The sequence below is a fragment of the Aplosporella prunicola genome, assembly GCF_010093885.1.
Source record: "Aplosporella prunicola CBS 121167 unplaced genomic scaffold K452scaffold_19, whole genome shotgun sequence".
NCBI lineage: Eukaryota > Fungi > Ascomycota > Dothideomycetes > Botryosphaeriales > Aplosporellaceae > Aplosporella > Aplosporella prunicola.
This window is the reverse complement of record NW_022983547.1, coordinates 143513-158442: the sequence shown is the minus strand read 5'-3', so window position 1 is coordinate 158442 and position 14930 is coordinate 143513. Positions and strand designations below refer to the sequence as shown.

The following is a 14930-nucleotide window of genomic DNA, read 5'->3' as shown; positions in this document are numbered from 1 at the left end:
TTTCTCATCTTAATACGGACGTCATCCCCGCCACCTCATCCGTTTGCTTAACCCACAACCCACCCCGCCTCACCCCCCTCCCAACTTCACTTCATGTTTCGGAGATACTACTGCCCCGCGTGATGCTCCTTCCATCATTCCCAAAAAAGATCCCGACGTCACCTCCGTCCAATCAGCGCCCGCCCCGCGCCTCGTCCACCATTCACTTGGCACTTCTTCACACGGTGACCACCTGCCACGTCTAAGCCTACGAGGGCCCTTAAGACCCCATTCACATTCACTCCTTAACATTCACCCTTCGGCTAGCGGCCAATCAAAAAATCCGCCCTCCCGCTGGCCTCTTTATAAACCCCCCTCCCCCCACCCTCCATCCTTCTTTTTTTTCTTCGGTTTCCCTCGTCGCACGTTTATCACGATCAACTTCGACTTGGCCTGAAGCCACAAACATCTGCAAGCCTTCCGGCTTTTCAGCTTCAACACCCTCCAAGCTTCCGAGCTCTTCAACCTCAACCTTTCAACATCAACCCTTCGACCTCAACCTCACCTTCACCCTCGGACCTCACATCATCTCTTCACATTGGGACAACCATGGAGTTGTTCCATTTGTTGATCGCCCTTGTGGTGATCACACTTGGCCTCACAGATATAGGCCAAGTCCTTGACATCGACTACCCAATTGTCACTTCTCTCATCCCCATCTCCGGTTTCTTCATCACGGCCAATGTTCTCTGTCGCAAAACCAACAAATGCACCCCACCGTCTGACTACGTCAAGTCTCACTTTCCCGGTCTCTATGGTCAACAGGGCTTCAACAACTCCGACAGCTTCGATGTGGCCAACAACTTCGACGCGGTCACGATTGCAATCGAGGACGAACAGACGCGAGAGAGGCGACTCAAGGAAGTGAGCGATGAGGCTGAACGACTCCAAGATGAAGCCTACCGTGCTCATATCACCAGGAGGACCACTCCCAAAGAGGAGGAAGGCAAATGGGACCCCGAGACCCATACATGCGAATCTCTCATGCCTCAAAAATGCAAGGATGACCCGATTTGCGATTTCCTGAGACACCTCTTCGACCTGCCTAAATATGGACCCTGGGTCACAAAGTACAAGCCCTGCGACCAATGCGACAAAAAGAGCTTGCTCTGTTGGTATACCAGAAGGTGGCACGGCTTTGAACCGTCCTGGAACCAATGGCTCGCCACAACCTTGTGCGCCATCCACCTTGCCCTCTGGATCGCCTTTTTGGTCATTTTCTTCCACAGAGTCTACGCCGGCATGGTTGTCTGGTACAGCCTCAATGTCCGGAAAGAAGAAACGGTTTACACTGCATATCTTGGTCCATTCATCCAGAGCACACCCAACACCCCCTTCAGGGTTCGCGAGCACATGCGCCGTCAAGACATGCCACCCATGGCCCCCATCCGGCAAGCTCGACTGTCCCCCTTGTACTTCATCACCGAATGGCTCGTCCCGAAAGTCTTGGACTTTATTGTCAACTGCATCATCTTCACTCCGCCTGGCTTCTACACCGGCTTCTCTCAAGGCCTCGAGGTTTCAGGAATCATGAGAGGCGGCATTCACCACGACCCTCCGGAGTACATTCATCCTTGGTTCACCCTCGGCCACGCTTTCGGCTGTTGGTATGGTTTCTGGATTGGCATGATCTTCAACTTCCTCGACTTTCAGATTCGCTCGCATGAGGTTGCCGTCTGTGCCCAGCTTGGCATGCAAATGTGGATTCCTGGACTAGCTTTGGCCATGGTCGCTGCTGTCTGGACGATTGACAACGATGCGCCGGTCTTCGTGAACGCCTTCATCATGGACGCCATTGAAATGTGCGAAGGTTCATGGCAGGGCGACAGAACCATGCTCGTCGACAAGGTGCCAGCCATCCTGAGCTACCTCGGAAACATTCTCGCCGACTTTGTCTTGTCAAGCTTGCACCTCATCACGAAGATCTTTAGCTTCATCTTCTTCCGCAAGGAAAGCCTTCGCACCGCCATCCTCGTCCGTATCAACACTCCTGAGGCTTTGGCTTACATCATGGGCCCTTGCGACCTCTGCTATAAGAATAAATATCTCTGCAGCTATCACGTCGAAATCAACGACCTCCCCGAGGAGTACGAATGCCCTGATTACAACCCCAGGCGCTCCCGTTACGCTATGAGGAGACTTTACGGCGACCACTTGACTTGGGAGGAGTACTTCCAAAAGCTTGCCGCCAGTTTCAAGTACCCCGGTAGCGAGGACACCGGTTGCGAGGAAACTGGTATCTAGTGTCTGTCAAGGGTCGTTGTGCGGTTTGTTTCTGGGCTGCTTTTTTCTGCTGGCTGCTCACTGCTTTTCCTTCTGCTGGCTGCTCACTGTTTCTTTTCTGCTGGCTGCTCTCTACTTTCTTTTCTTCTGTTGGCTGCTTCTAATTCTGCCCTCTGTTTCTGCTTCTGCTTTTTAATTCTGCTTTCGGCCTCTGTTTTTCTGCTTTCTTTGCGCATCCCCTGGCTCATCATCCGCGCTCACCTTCGTCGCTCGTCCCTCCCTCTCTCCCCCTCTCTCCCCCTCCCTCTCCCCCCCTTCCCGGCTGTATCCTCCTCTCCGGCCCCTAGGTGACATCCCGAGTAGCCCACCGTCCTCACCGCCCGATACCCCAAACTTCCCGTACCCGCCCCCGCTAACAGTCGCAGTGCTCTCTATGCAGCCGCCCAGCCGAGCTACAGCTCGGCACTCCGCGTCGCAGGAGCCGCAGGTGTCCGTGCTCTGGGGCAACGGAATCCACTCACTGCCAGTTGCCGCCGTGGACGCACCTGCCACCACCCATCGTTTCCTCGCTGTGCGGGTGCCGGCACCCGCCAGTCTCGGACCTCTTCAGTTCAACCCCGCTCCTACGCCGACCGCCGCTGTCCGTGATGAAGGTAGGTCCCTGGGACGGCTTGCAAGACCGGGTCAAGGCCACCAAGGCTCTGTCGTTTGCTCTTCATTCTGATGCCGGTTCTGCTGCTCTGGCTTGTGTGTCTCACCTCGGCCTCACCAACGATGACCTACATTAGCTCTCTTCTCGTGGTTGTCCCAAAAGGGTCGGAGGTGTTGGTCGTGGCTTGACACACTGCCGGAGTATGCGAGGGCCGGCTTAGGAACCGCTTATGCTGGTTTGACGCCTCGCTCATCGTCCTGCGACCTTGAAATTAGTTCTCTTGTCCCTGTCGCATATTGGTCAAGGTCAAAGGGCGATGCAGCGTGGTCGATGGCTGGTGTCTGCTTGTCCAGTCCTGCTTTTGGATCCTTCCTATGTCTGCCCCTTGCACAACGGACTCCGGTCTGTGGGTTAGGCAGAAGTTGGTGTATGAAGTAGTTCTGGACCGGGCTCCCAATGTCCTGCCTTAATCTGATGCTATTCCGGAGTAGCTGGAGTGCGAGGTAGCGGTGTTGGTCCCTCGAAGAGCATCCTCAGAGAGGCGGTGGTTGAGATTCGGAGGAGCTCGCAAGACCTTGGGCCATGCTTTCTGAGACGGTGGCGCAGCTGCAGAGTGGGGAAACTGCTGAGCTCTGAGCAGACTGGCTTGGGACGTTGGTGAGGCGGGAGCAGAAGCGGTTGGTGGACGGGCGGTGGAGGAAGTTGTTTTCGGAGTGTGGCCCTGCTGGTTCCTTGTGGCGTGGAGGGGCGGTTGAGAGTGTTGTGGCTGTTACGGGGTCGGACGGGCTGGGGTGGGCGTTCTTGAGGCGGTGGGTGAAAGGGCACCTGGCTGGATGGATCTGCTGGTGGGATCTTGTTTTCTCCCTTGTTTGTGGGCCGTCTTTTGGCTTTCTTTGGAGGGACGGTATTTGGCGGAGGATTTTTGCTGGACTGGATGGCGCACGCACAACGACCCTGACAACAAAATAGACACTTCTCTTAATGCTGTCTGTGCTTACTGCTGTCTGTGACGTTCTACTGCCTGCCGCAAGCTGGAGCGTTCATTTCAATCCGAGCGGACTGGCACTGCTAACAATTTTGGACGTCGTAGGTAAAAGTACGAGAACGAGCCGAGCCACCCCAGGTGTGGTGGATCCACCACGAATCTGACGTCAAAGACCCTGAGCCCAAGCTCCCTCCGCATCGAGGATCTTGTCCAACCAATAACAAAGCATTAAGCATTCCTCAGCCAGACAAAACCCAGAGCACCAATGGCCATGCCCCCTCTCACCCCATGGCGCCGCATCCTCAGTCTTCGCCTCCGGTAATCGCCAACTTCCCCTCGCAGCACCTGACCATTGGCTGCGGCGTAGCCATCTTCCACGTTGCCTCGGAGCGCGTCGTGCTCTGCTACCACAGCCGCGACAAGTACTGGTTCCTGCCGAAAGGACGGCGGGATGCCGGAGAAGAGACGGCACGGGCAGCGGAGCGAGAGGGGTTTGAAGAGGTGTGTTCATGCAAGACTACTCAACTCAATACAACATGGAGCCAGCGCATCGGCATGACGAGCGCGCGCGCGAGCACAAGCACAAACGAGCAGAGCATCGCTGACACGGCACGCAGTCCGGCTACCGCAACCGCCTCCTCCCCATCTCAATCCCGCACCGCCAGCCGCGCCCGCACGCCCCCAGTCCCGGCGCCGCTCCGCACACGCTGTTCGCGACGGAGCCGGTATGGACGCAGCTGATACCGCAGTCGGCGCGCACGCAATACATCCTCTTCTGGTACATAGCGGAGACGCTGCCTCCGGACGTCGAGGCCAGCATGCGCGTGCCGTCGGGCGAGGCGGCCGCTGGCGAAGAACTGGCTCCCGCTCAGCAGCCGTATGTGGCCCCGCCGCCGTATCCTGCGGACTTGTTGCTCAGCGAGCGAGTCAAGATGGATGGAGATGCCTATGTCCCGCCGAGGCATGAGGGGACGGGTGTGGATGAGGAGGAGGCTTTGTATGAGAGTTATTTGCTTCCGGTGAGGGAGGCGCAGGCGAAGTTGAGGGGGTCCGTCATGGCGGATGTGGTCAAGAAGGGTTGGCAGGGGATTGTGGAGAGGTTGGAGTATGAGTCTGCGACGTGTTAGGTGGTGTAGTGTTGGATTCACAAGACAGAGTTTAGGCAGAGGCTTCCAGATCAACTAGAATTCGTTGATTGATTCTACGACATACGTCCATCATGTCTTGCGTTTCTCGGATTGAGCAGTCTCGAGACTAAAGCTACTATCCCCCACATTCCTTACCCAGCCCTTCAAAGAAATCTTCTCGGCTTCACTTTTAACCAGAGCCCTCGCCGCAAGCAGCCCACTTCCCTTTAATGTCCCATAGTCACAGCTTGCGTCAGTCAGCCCTGCCAAGTCCACAGGCACCGCAATTTCTGCATCCCTTAACCGCAAAGCAAGATCAGTGACCGCCTTCCACATTGACCGCTTCGAAACAACGCTCATTCCTCTCAAATCGCCCTGCTTCCTCCCCTGCAACACACCGTTGATCAGAGTCTCCTGGTGATGAGGGGTATATAAAGCGCTGATATTGCAGGGAACAAGGGTTTGGTTGGGCTGACCACTTCGTCGGGACCACTTGAACTCTCGCGATGTTGACACGACGTCGAAGGGGCGGTAGGAGTCGGTGTTTGTGAGGCCGGACATTCGACCAGAGGCGCCGAATGCACGAGTGGTGGCTGTGGGTACGTGTTGAGATTCTGGGAGGATCAGGGTGTGGAGGTAGGCCGTTTGAGGGTTTACGAGGATGGAGGATATGCCGGTGAGGAGGGAAGTACATTGCTTCATGGCAAGTTTGTCGGTGCAGGATTTGCTCAGTGTGGGGGGAGCATCTGGACGAGCTGGAAAGTCAGTATCTGTTGTATGTATTCAGTAAATAGTAAATACACACCAGGTTTTCGTCGCACGATTCCTAGTTCTGAAAAATATCCCCTTCCGCGTAGGACTTGAGCATCTTCGGCGACTGCAGCTTCGACTGCAGCCTTTGGAGGCAATGCCCATGGGGTGGCATCTTCTTGGGCTTCCATGGTCAATTCCATGCTGGCATCGCCGCATGGAGCCTCGGAGCAGTACATGTAGATTCGAACATGATCGCGGACGGCAAACGGCTGGAAGGATGTAAGAGACAATTCATGCTGCTCTCGCAGTCTCACAAATTCCGATTCACGTCCGGACAAGAGGCCAGCACACTCGTCGATGAGGAAGCGGTTGAAGGCACGGATGGCCAGAACCTCGGCGTGCCAGTCGTGCAGGACGACGCCATTGGCCGCGGGGATCCTGGAAGCGGGGAGACATTTCATGCCCGTCCTCGGTAGTGTAAGCGAACGAAGTGGAGCTGGAGGAGCGAGTTACCCCAGAGCGGCGCAAGTCAAGGCGCCAGTGTCGGCGGGCATGGATGCCATGTTTGCCAAGACGACGCCAGCCAGAGGCACCCATTCCCTAGACGCGGCATCACGGGCGCGCGGCTTGCGCTTGGGCGGCAGCGCGTCAAAGGCGCGCAACACACACTCAGCAACGTCGTCGTCGGCAGGCATGAGGATAAATTGGAGGTGACCGGAGTTAAGGCGCGTGCGGCTCGGGGGAGGACGGATCGGCAGTGGGCCTCCGCAAACCAGCCAGCTCCAGCCCGCGTGCTTCGGCTACACTCCCTAGATTCCCCCCCAGCCTTGTCCAGTCCGAGACCAACTGACCCCGACGAAACAGGAAGTGATACAGGGTACCCGCTTCCGGATTTACTCTTGATAAATCCCCTCCGTCACCATGCAAGCTCTCGGTATGATTCTCAATGGCTCCGCGCCGCAAATCCGTGGCTTGGGCGAGCGAGTCGCTGACGACTCTAGCAGTCCCTAAACATCGAAGGGTAGGTGTTGTTCTGCGTGTCGGCTTGTTGTATTCGTTGCTGACTCTTTAGCCCAAATTCGACCTATACTTGAAGGTAGCCCTCCATGGATTACCTACTCCTTTCCTTCCTGACGGTTCTAGATTATCGATCTGAACAACGTCCCTCTCGTCTCTGGAAACTCCTTTGTGAAATGGCATCTACCTGCCTCGACTTCCGCCGAACATCGTGGTCGAACCGAACGAAGGGTGATTAAAGAGCATAAAGTTACCTACGACTTTGAGAAGCACATTCCGGTTCGACTTACGATTCAGAACAAGTCGAAGATACTTGAAGAGTCATGGATACATTTTGAGGTTATTCAAGAGTATGCATCAGGGGGGAAGAATGAGAGGATCATACTTGGAAAGGTGGATTTGAACCTTTCCGAGTATGTGGAAGCAAGTGAACGGGAGGCGGATGAGAATGAGGGTATTGTCAGGAGGTATCTCATGCAAGAGAGCAAGATTAACAGTACTGTGAAGGTAGGGGAAATCCTCGAATGACTGGGCAACTGACTGGGCGAAGCTGACGGGTCAGATTGGAATTTACATGAAGCAAGTCGATGGAGACAGGGACTTTATAGCGTGAGCGGTCCTCCTGCTGCATTCCTGTGGGTTGTATACTAACGGCACAGTCCTTCTCTACGAACCGCTCAAGTCTTTGGAGGAATTGCTGGTATCATTGCTGGCGAACAGGTGGAAACGGATGATTCTGGTCGTATGTCTCCATGTATGGGTGGTGCTGTACGGGTGCTGACTTTGTAGACAATCCCGCCATCAGCAAAACCACGCGAGAAAACGGAGAGCTACAAGACATGTATCGTCGCAACGAAATCGCCTTTTGGACCGCCCAAGCTGGAGAGCTACGAGCCGACGAATGCATAGAAGATATCTTCAGTGGTGGAGACGGCTGGGGGAATCCTGATCAGAAATCAAATGACCGTTTGGTTGCAGATGGTACGGATTTGAGTGACGGTCCTCGATCACCTCGAGGAGGTTGGCACAAAAGTCACAACAGTCGAGGAAGCAACAAGTCACAGGATGCATTGAAGATGAAGTTGAAGGATGGTCATACTCGAGGACACAGTCATACGAATAGTGGTGGGGCGGTACGAGGAAGGGCGAGTTTGGAGCAACAGGCACATCAGATGAAGGCGGAAGCTCAGTTTGCACGGCGACCGGCGTATGAGATTGATGAGCTAGACATCAGGGATGACTTGAGAAGTTGGAGTCTGCCAGAGTATTGTTAGTAGATTGTCAGGATCGCCGAATTGCCGGCAGAATCGAGCGGTTGTCAACGCGGCACCAAAAGTTCCGGCATCTCAACCTCGACACCAACATTGCACTAATCTCGCATTGCCAAACTTGCCACGCCTACCTCCCATATGCTCGCCCAGCAATCTCTGGGGGCATCCGTATGTCTTCGGTGCCGACTTGTACTCGCGCGACGGCGCGTCGGAACGCATTCACTTCCGTCGACATTCCCCGCGCGCTCTTTCAGCGCCACGATCCGCGACCGAGACGCGTTCGACAGGGCGGAAAAGCTGCCATTTATTCGCAAAGTCGATACGACCACCACCCGCAAAGGCCGAAATGCCTCCGATCAAGATGCTCCCGATCACAATGGTTCCGATCAAAATCGCGAAAGGGTTCGCGGTCGGAAAGGGAAGAGGGTGAAGGAGACGTCTGCGCCATTGCAAAAGCTTCGTCTCGGGACTCAGTCGGAGGTTTTGATTTTGAGGGATGTCTTGGACAATACACCCAATGCGACGCAGATTGAGGAAGAGGAGGTTGAGAAGCTGTCGCAGGAGAAGAGGAGAGAGATTTACGATGGACTCCGGAAAGCCATTGAACGCGAAAGGGCCGTGTCTGGACAAGAAGAAGTCAATGAGCAGATTGAAATGCTGCGACCAAGTGTTTATGACCGGTCCATGACGCGAGAGCAGATGAACAAGATTAAAAAGGCTCTAAAGCTGGCATTCAACATTCCTCAACTGAGGCGATATGCTGCGATTGTTCAAGGCTCGGTCAAGTTGGACGCATTTGACACGAGCGGAGATGCGATTCATTTGAAGACACAGATCAAGAAGTCGGGTTGGCGACAAGGCTTGACCAAGATTACGGAGAGATTGCCGGAGATGGAAGAGGTTCTTCCCGTGCTTGAAAAGTCGACAAAGGCGCAATTACTGGACCGGATAATCAGGCATGTTTGGGACGTTTCCATTGTCGAGGAACAAGAAGCCGTGGGAGAAATGGAATTGCAGATTGAGCCGTGGCAGTTGAGGCTCCTCAGCGAACGCAGTGCGTATGATGGAGGTTGTGGAGTGGTCGTGGCTAATATGAGGTAGGAGACAAACAATCGCGTCTGGACATGATCGGATCACGCTGCGTCGCTACTTTGGATGTCTACGGTCCCGACAGTGTTGTTCGCATTATAGGGAATAGAGAAAGCGCCGACCGAGCCGCGACAGAGGTTGAAGCCTCGATTGAGAACATGGATCAATTTTCCGTGTCTCTAAAACCATTTGCATCAATGGTGGAGAGTTTGGAGGATTTGTTTACACCGAGACAGATTGAGATTGTTTCAAGGTTGAGCGGTACAATCATTTCGAACATGGGAGATGCGGTGAGTTTGGATCGGCATTATTTTGTTTGTATTTGCTGACTTTTTAGCTTTTGATTCAATCTTTGGACAAGTCCATATCCAAGGATGCACAGCGCATGCTTCTAGCCATGCTGGATTTACCCTCGCGGGCAGAGGGTACAGTCTTGGCCAAAGATGAAGGTGAAGGCGTTCTTCAGGTTGTTACTGGGACAGCTTTGCCATTCCGACAAAGAGACAAGGGATATGGACGTCTCGCATTTCCAGTTGCACGCGAATTGATTTCCGAGAACAAGCAAGACGAGCATGATGAGCAAGACGAAGCATTTATGAAGCGGATAACTTCGAGCATAATGAAATGGAACGGACCACGTCGACCTGAGAGAGAAGAGGGGTTACAAGAGTTTGAAGAGCCGGAGGTTGAAGAGGATACGGTGAAATCTGCCTGGAGCGACAGTTCAATTACGGAAATTTTTGCCGAATATGGCAACATCTTGCATCCTCCGGTTGAGATGGGTTCGTCTTTGTCTTCGGTGCCAGTATCGAGTCTGGTTTCCGATACGGATAGGGAGCCTCGGACGTTTTTGCATACCCTACCTGGATTCAGTCCACTACTCAAGGAAATCTCGACCTATGCGCGTGCGTCGAAGAATAGTTTCGACGCTCAAGCTCGGATTCCTCACGGTCTTTTGTTCCGGTTTATACCTTCACCATGGCAAGCCGAAGACATTTCGGTGGTCAAGGATCTTCCTGTTGCCGACATGCGGATAGTGGTGGATCAAAACGGGAATCCTAAATTTCAAGGATTGAGCCTGACATTGAAAGAGCGTACCACCGAGGTTCTTCTTCCTTCCAAGGCTGTCGATGTACGCTTTGAGAGACGAGAGTCTCTTTGGAGGGAGAGCACATTTGCCGACAAGGCCATTAGGAGTTATCTCTACACCATCAAGATGGGACAAGGAACGGACAGAAAGATTCGCGCCCTGCCATTCCTCAAACTTTCCATTCCCGCCTGGACCGTCAACAATCCGGAAAAATGGAGCGAGAAATTTCTTATGAGGCAAACACCACGCGGCGAAGAGTTCCGGGTGAATTATCTGCTTTATGGCATTGAGCATAGGCAGATTATTCGCTTTGACCAACCCAATGACGAGTACAGGGTGACGTATAGTTCTGTCGAGGCGGGCAAGGTTCGTGGAAGGAGAGGAGAGTTGCGCTTGAGATTCAAGACGCCCGAGCAGACGCCTACGACGGATGATTTAACGGCAGAGTTGGAGGAGAGGGTGCAGAGGTTGGTGGAGAAGGGTTTGGCCATGGCGAATACCATTGATGATGCGGCGAATAATCGTTTGACCTCGGTGCCCGTCATTCGGAGGTATACGCCGGCGAATCAGATGTATGATGGGGTGAAGCGGATTACGGGTGCAGAGTTGGAAGCGTCGAGGGAGGGTGTGGAGAGTGAGGGTGTGGATGGTGTGGAGGGTGTGGATGATTTGGATGCTCAAGAGGTGGATGCTCAGGATGCTCAGGATGTTCCTCAAGTCGAGGAAGACGTCGAGGTCATGGAGGCTCAAGATGTGAATGCAATGGGAAATGCACAGGACATGGTAGAAATTCCTGACGAGGTCGAGGATGCCTCTGAGGTCCAGGACGCACTTTCGGATCTTGAACAAAAAGGCAAGGACTAATAAAGCCACGGTTGGTGTTTGGCGCCTGGTACTTAGACTTGTATATTAGACTTAAATGATAAGACGTGGCTCGTTGCATGAGCATGAGTCCAGGGACCGATCCACGTCAGGGAAATCTGCAAAATCGTACATTACGCCGGTAACACACGGGAAACCGTGCAGTCCCCGTCCGCGGATGGCGAGCCGTGCTCCCAGTGGCAATTCAGCAAGAAAGCCACCATGAGAAATTTGATCGTGGAGCAGCGACGTCATCGAGGGTTTTTTCAAGACTCTGAAACAGTCATGGTAAGCGACGTGATTCATCCTGCTGCCTGAGATAGAAACAGTCGAGCCCAAGGCGAGCACGACGAGCAGACAGTTGCGCACCCGCAAAAACACCAGGGCGCCACCAGCGCTCGGGCTCCCGGCATAGTGCGACTGCAGTTTTTTGGCAAACGCGCGGGTCTAGAGGCGACTGCATTGGACGAGGCCATCTGCAAGTCACGTCTGTGGCGAGTCGATCTGCGGGTGCGGTGAAAACCTATCGTGCCCCTAGTGCATTTGGACCCAATTGTATTGCTTAACCGGGCTGAGGCTCGCGGTCCTTCTCCACAGAGTCATACCGTGAACAGCTCATCATACGTTGGGCGGCAGAAGGGTTGCCCCGCCATCCGTGTGAGGCACCCGTCCTTTCACTCAAAAAGTTTTCCCTGCTTAGTTAGCGACCCCCACCATCTGCCGATAAAAACCTTCCGCCCCCCTCCACCACCTCTTCTTTTCCTCTTCGTCTCACACACCTCGAATCGGCAAGCATTCGTATCTGTGTATGCTCTCGTCGTCCGTCGTTTGACTTTTTCCACTAACACCTCCAGGACTTAATCAACTTCAACTCCACTTTCAGAACTCACAACCGTCACCATGGGGTAAGTTGCTGTCGTCGCTCTCGTTGCGCTCCTACTAACCTCGCCCAGTAAGGAGAAGACTCACATCAACGTCGTCGTCATCGGCCACGTCGACTCTGGCAAGTCGACCACCACCGGTCGTAAGTCCACCTCGTCCTTTGCGATGCGACGTCCCTCTCACATACTCTTACAGACTTGATCTACAAGTGCGGTGGTATTGACAAGCGTACCATCGAGAAGTTCGAGAAGGTATGCATTGCATTTTTCCCATGGCGGGGTCTTGGTGGGGTCGCTTGGCGCTAGCCTCGTTTGGCTTCGCCAAAGCCCACCAACATTTTGCGACCGTGCTAATAGCCTCCCAGGAAGCCGCCGAGCTCGGCAAGGGTTCCTTCAAGTACGCCTGGGTCCTCGACAAGCTGAAGGCTGAGCGTGAGCGTGGTATCACCATCGACATTGCTCTCTGGAAGTTCGAGACCCCGAAGTACTATGTCACCGTCATTGACGCCCCCGGTCACCGTGACTTCATCAAGAACATGATCACGGGTACCTCCCAGGCCGACTGCGCCATTCTCATCATCGCCGCCGGCACTGGTGAGTTCGAGGCTGGTATCTCCAAGGATGGCCAGACCCGCGAGCACGCTCTGCTTGCCTACACCCTGGGTGTCAAGCAGCTCATCGTCGCCATCAACAAGATGGACACCACCAAGTGGTCCGAGGAGCGTTACCAGGAGATCATCAAGGAGACCTCCAACTTCATCAAGAAGGTCGGCTACAACCCCAAGACCGTCCCCTTCGTCCCCATCTCCGGCTTCAACGGCGACAACATGATCGAGGCCTCGACCAACTGCCCCTGGTACAAGGGCTGGGAGAAGGAGACCAAGACCAAGTCCACCGGCAAGACCCTCCTCGAGGCCATTGACAACATCGACACCCCCGTCCGTCCCTCCGACAAGCCCCTCCGTCTGCCCCTCCAGGACGTCTACAAGATTGGCGGCATTGGCACGGTCCCCGTCGGCCGTGTCGAGACCGGTGTCATCAAGGCCGGCATGGTCGTCACCTTTGCCCCCGCCGGTGTCACCACCGAGGTCAAGTCCGTCGAGATGCACCACGAGCAGCTTGCCGAGGGTGTCCCCGGTGACAACGTCGGCTTCAACGTCAAGAACGTCTCCGTCAAGGAGATCCGTCGTGGCAACGTCGCCGGTGACTCCAAGAATGACCCCCCCAAGGGCTGCGACTCCTTCAACGCCCAGGTCATCGTCCTCAACCACCCCGGCCAGGTCGGTGCCGGCTACGCCCCGGTTCTTGACTGCCACACTGCCCACATTGCTTGCAAGTTCTCTGAGCTGCTCGAGAAGATCGACCGCCGTACCGGCAAGTCCATCGAGAACGCCCCCAAGTTCATCAAGTCCGGTGACGCCGCCATCGTCAAGATGATTCCCTCCAAGCCCATGTGCGTCGAGGCTTTCACCGAGTACCCCCCTCTCGGCCGTTTCGCCGTCCGTGACATGCGCCAGACCGTTGCCGGTAAGTTCTCTTCCCTAAAGTACTATGTTGATCATGGGCTAACAATTTCAACAGTCGGTGTCATTAAGGTATTCCACTTCCATGTTGCCATACTTCATGCCGTGATGCTAACGAATTTCTTTCCAGTCCGTTGCCAAGTCCGACAAGTCTGGTGCTGGCAAGGTTACCAAAGCGGCGCAAAAGGTAAATTTTTTTCCAGCAGCTCATGACATAAAAACGTAACTAACAAATTCTCAGGCCTCCAAGAAATAAGCGGATCGCATCACTGGTGCTTTTGCTTATGTCTTCTTTCGATCGGCTGGTTTCGGGTGTCTGCGGATGCCGCGAGCGGGTCACTTTCTCTTTTGCTAATGGATTATGACATGATTCACGGGTGGAAAGGGATTGATAGAGATAGCTTCTATCCAACCAAAAATACCATAGAAGTTGATGATTCCCCAAAATTGTTTCTGTGTCTTGTGGCTGTCATGTGATCGCTTCCTTTCGGTCTGTGCTTGTGAGCGCACCAAGTTCCACGCGCTGCAACGCGGCTCGTCGTCGATCACAGAATCTGCCCTCAGCCCGCCGTAGCATCTGTCCGTTGCAGCAATATGGATGCCGGCGACTTTGGGCTCATGCATAGTCATGATAAAGTCGAACATTTGCGAAGCTGACAACGCACGCGGTCACCCGGAATTCACAACCGCCGCTCCAGTCATACGACTAGATACAATGCTGTTTCTACTCACGCTCTTCTCATGGACAATTTGTTAACTGGTCGTACGATAGGAGCGGCGTGAGCCGTTTGGGAGATACGTGCCTCTTACCAGCATCGCACCATTGTCGCCGCCTCTCGTCCAACGCATCTTCCTTGCTGCTACCGCATCCTATCTATGTCTGTCCGGCTTCTGCATACCCTGTCCACGCGGGACCACAACTTCCTCCAGTCTCCTCTGGTATATGCTCTCACCATGCCATGAGGCATTCGACGCCAACGCCGACCTCAGCCCTTGCAGTTTTGTACGCTGGACATACACCCTTGGTTTTCCCAGGCAAGCCCCAAAGCCAAGCCGCGTAGCTGCTTTCCTCGGCGGCCGCTGGACTAGGACATGCGGTCGATCAGAGATATCCTATGGCAGCTGCTGAAGACGGATACGACCGATCCGACCAGATTTGGAATGCGCGAACAAATCCGGGTGTGGATACACCTCCGGCCCTTTAAGGTCTACCTACAAGTCGGATGCGCATGGCGAGGGCCCTATGGAAAAGCGCGACGCGCATGCAATTGACCTGGCTATGTGAAATTCACTGCCTTCGCTGCATTGCAGTACTTGGAAATTCAACGTTCGCGATAATCAATGTCACTGCGGGTAGTTGAACGCAAAAGGGTACACAGGACAAAGCAGGTTTAATAGTTTCAGTCAATCGCTAACTTA

The 14930-nt window shown here is 54.3% G+C and overlaps 6 protein-coding genes across 6 annotated transcripts; 5 read left to right on the top strand and 1 right to left on the bottom strand.

Annotated features, from left to right (window-relative positions):
- Nucleotides 1–588: 588 nt before the first annotated feature.
- On the top strand, nucleotides 589–2283 carry K452DRAFT_310487 (uncharacterized protein; the record flags this gene model as incomplete). The annotated part of the gene is made up of 1 exon (XM_033543341.1): nucleotides 589–2283. The coding sequence occupies one exon, from the start codon at nucleotides 589–591 to the stop codon at nucleotides 2281–2283; it is 1695 nt and encodes a 564-aa protein (XP_033395241.1).
- Nucleotides 2284–4099: 1816 nt separating this feature from the next.
- Nucleotides 4100–5068, top strand: K452DRAFT_289529 (uncharacterized protein). The gene is made up of 2 exons (XM_033540844.1): nucleotides 4100–4400; nucleotides 4517–5068. The coding sequence occupies exons 1-2, from the start codon at nucleotides 4188–4190 to the stop codon at nucleotides 5024–5026; spliced, it is 723 nt and encodes a 240-aa protein (XP_033395240.1). The 5' UTR covers nucleotides 4100–4187; the 3' UTR covers nucleotides 5027–5068.
- Nucleotides 5069–5116: 48 nt separating this feature from the next.
- K452DRAFT_274870 (uncharacterized protein) lies at nucleotides 5117–6674 on the bottom strand (the record flags this gene model as incomplete). Its single annotated transcript, XM_033539210.1, has 3 exons — nucleotides 6293–6674; nucleotides 5832–6247; nucleotides 5117–5781 (listed from the first exon to the last, which is right to left on the bottom strand). Exons 1-3 carry the CDS (start codon nucleotides 6472–6474, stop codon nucleotides 5117–5119), a joined length of 1263 nt encoding a protein of 420 aa, XP_033395239.1. The 5' UTR covers nucleotides 6475–6674.
- On the top strand, nucleotides 6610–8140 carry K452DRAFT_61808 (uncharacterized protein). The gene is made up of 6 exons (XM_033546914.1): nucleotides 6610–6800; nucleotides 6852–6875; nucleotides 6923–7303; nucleotides 7359–7405; nucleotides 7456–7538; nucleotides 7586–8140. Exons 1-6 carry the CDS (start codon nucleotides 6726–6728, stop codon nucleotides 8068–8070), a joined length of 1095 nt encoding a protein of 364 aa, XP_033395238.1. The 5' UTR covers nucleotides 6610–6725; the 3' UTR covers nucleotides 8071–8140.
- Nucleotides 8141–8191: 51 nt separating this feature from the next.
- K452DRAFT_360318 (uncharacterized protein) lies at nucleotides 8192–11180 on the top strand. Its single transcript, XM_033546334.1, has 3 exons — nucleotides 8192–9121; nucleotides 9169–9446; nucleotides 9494–11180. The coding sequence occupies exons 1-3, from the start codon at nucleotides 8206–8208 to the stop codon at nucleotides 11108–11110; spliced, it is 2811 nt and encodes a 936-aa protein (XP_033395237.1). The 5' UTR covers nucleotides 8192–8205; the 3' UTR covers nucleotides 11111–11180.
- Nucleotides 11181–11674: 494 nt separating this feature from the next.
- On the top strand, nucleotides 11675–13889 carry K452DRAFT_360317 (uncharacterized protein). Its single transcript, XM_033546333.1, has 8 exons — nucleotides 11675–11913; nucleotides 11962–12012; nucleotides 12061–12131; nucleotides 12185–12240; nucleotides 12354–13515; nucleotides 13570–13583; nucleotides 13642–13698; nucleotides 13753–13889. The coding sequence occupies exons 2-8, from the start codon at nucleotides 12008–12010 to the stop codon at nucleotides 13765–13767; spliced, it is 1380 nt and encodes a 459-aa protein (XP_033395236.1). The 5' UTR covers nucleotides 11675–11913; nucleotides 11962–12007; the 3' UTR covers nucleotides 13768–13889.
- The last annotated feature ends 1041 nt before the right edge of the window (nucleotides 13890–14930 follow it).

Bases quoted from the DNA above. Each gene is read 5' to 3' on its own strand.
- K452DRAFT_289529 (XM_033540844.1), top strand. From the start codon at position 4,188: ATGGCGCCGCATCCTCAGTCTTCGCCTCCGGTAATCGCCAACTTCCCC. The intron at 4,401-4,516 runs GTGTGTTCATGC...CACGGCACGCAG, and splicing joins AGCGAGAGGGGTTTGAAGAG to TCCGGCTACCGCAACCGCCT.
- K452DRAFT_360317 (XM_033546333.1), top strand. The intron at 12,132-12,184 runs GTAAGTCCACCT...ATACTCTTACAG, and splicing joins CAAGTCGACCACCACCGGTC to ACTTGATCTACAAGTGCGGT. The intron at 12,241-12,353 runs GTATGCATTGCA...ATAGCCTCCCAG, and splicing joins CCATCGAGAAGTTCGAGAAG to GAAGCCGCCGAGCTCGGCAA.
- K452DRAFT_61808 (XM_033546914.1), top strand. From the start codon at position 6,726: ATGGCTCCGCGCCGCAAATCCGTGGCTTGGGCGAGCGAGTCGCTGACG. The intron at 6,876-6,922 runs GTAGCCCTCCAT...TGACGGTTCTAG, and splicing joins AATTCGACCTATACTTGAAG to ATTATCGATCTGAACAACGT. The intron at 7,539-7,585 runs GTATGTCTCCAT...CTGACTTTGTAG, and splicing joins GGAAACGGATGATTCTGGTC to ACAATCCCGCCATCAGCAAA.
- K452DRAFT_360318 (XM_033546334.1), top strand. From the start codon at position 8,206: ATGCTCGCCCAGCAATCTCTGGGGGCATCCGTATGTCTTCGGTGCCGA. The intron at 9,122-9,168 runs GTGCGTATGATG...AATATGAGGTAG, and splicing joins GAGGCTCCTCAGCGAACGCA to GAGACAAACAATCGCGTCTG. The intron at 9,447-9,493 runs GTGAGTTTGGAT...CTGACTTTTTAG, and splicing joins TTTCGAACATGGGAGATGCG to CTTTTGATTCAATCTTTGGA.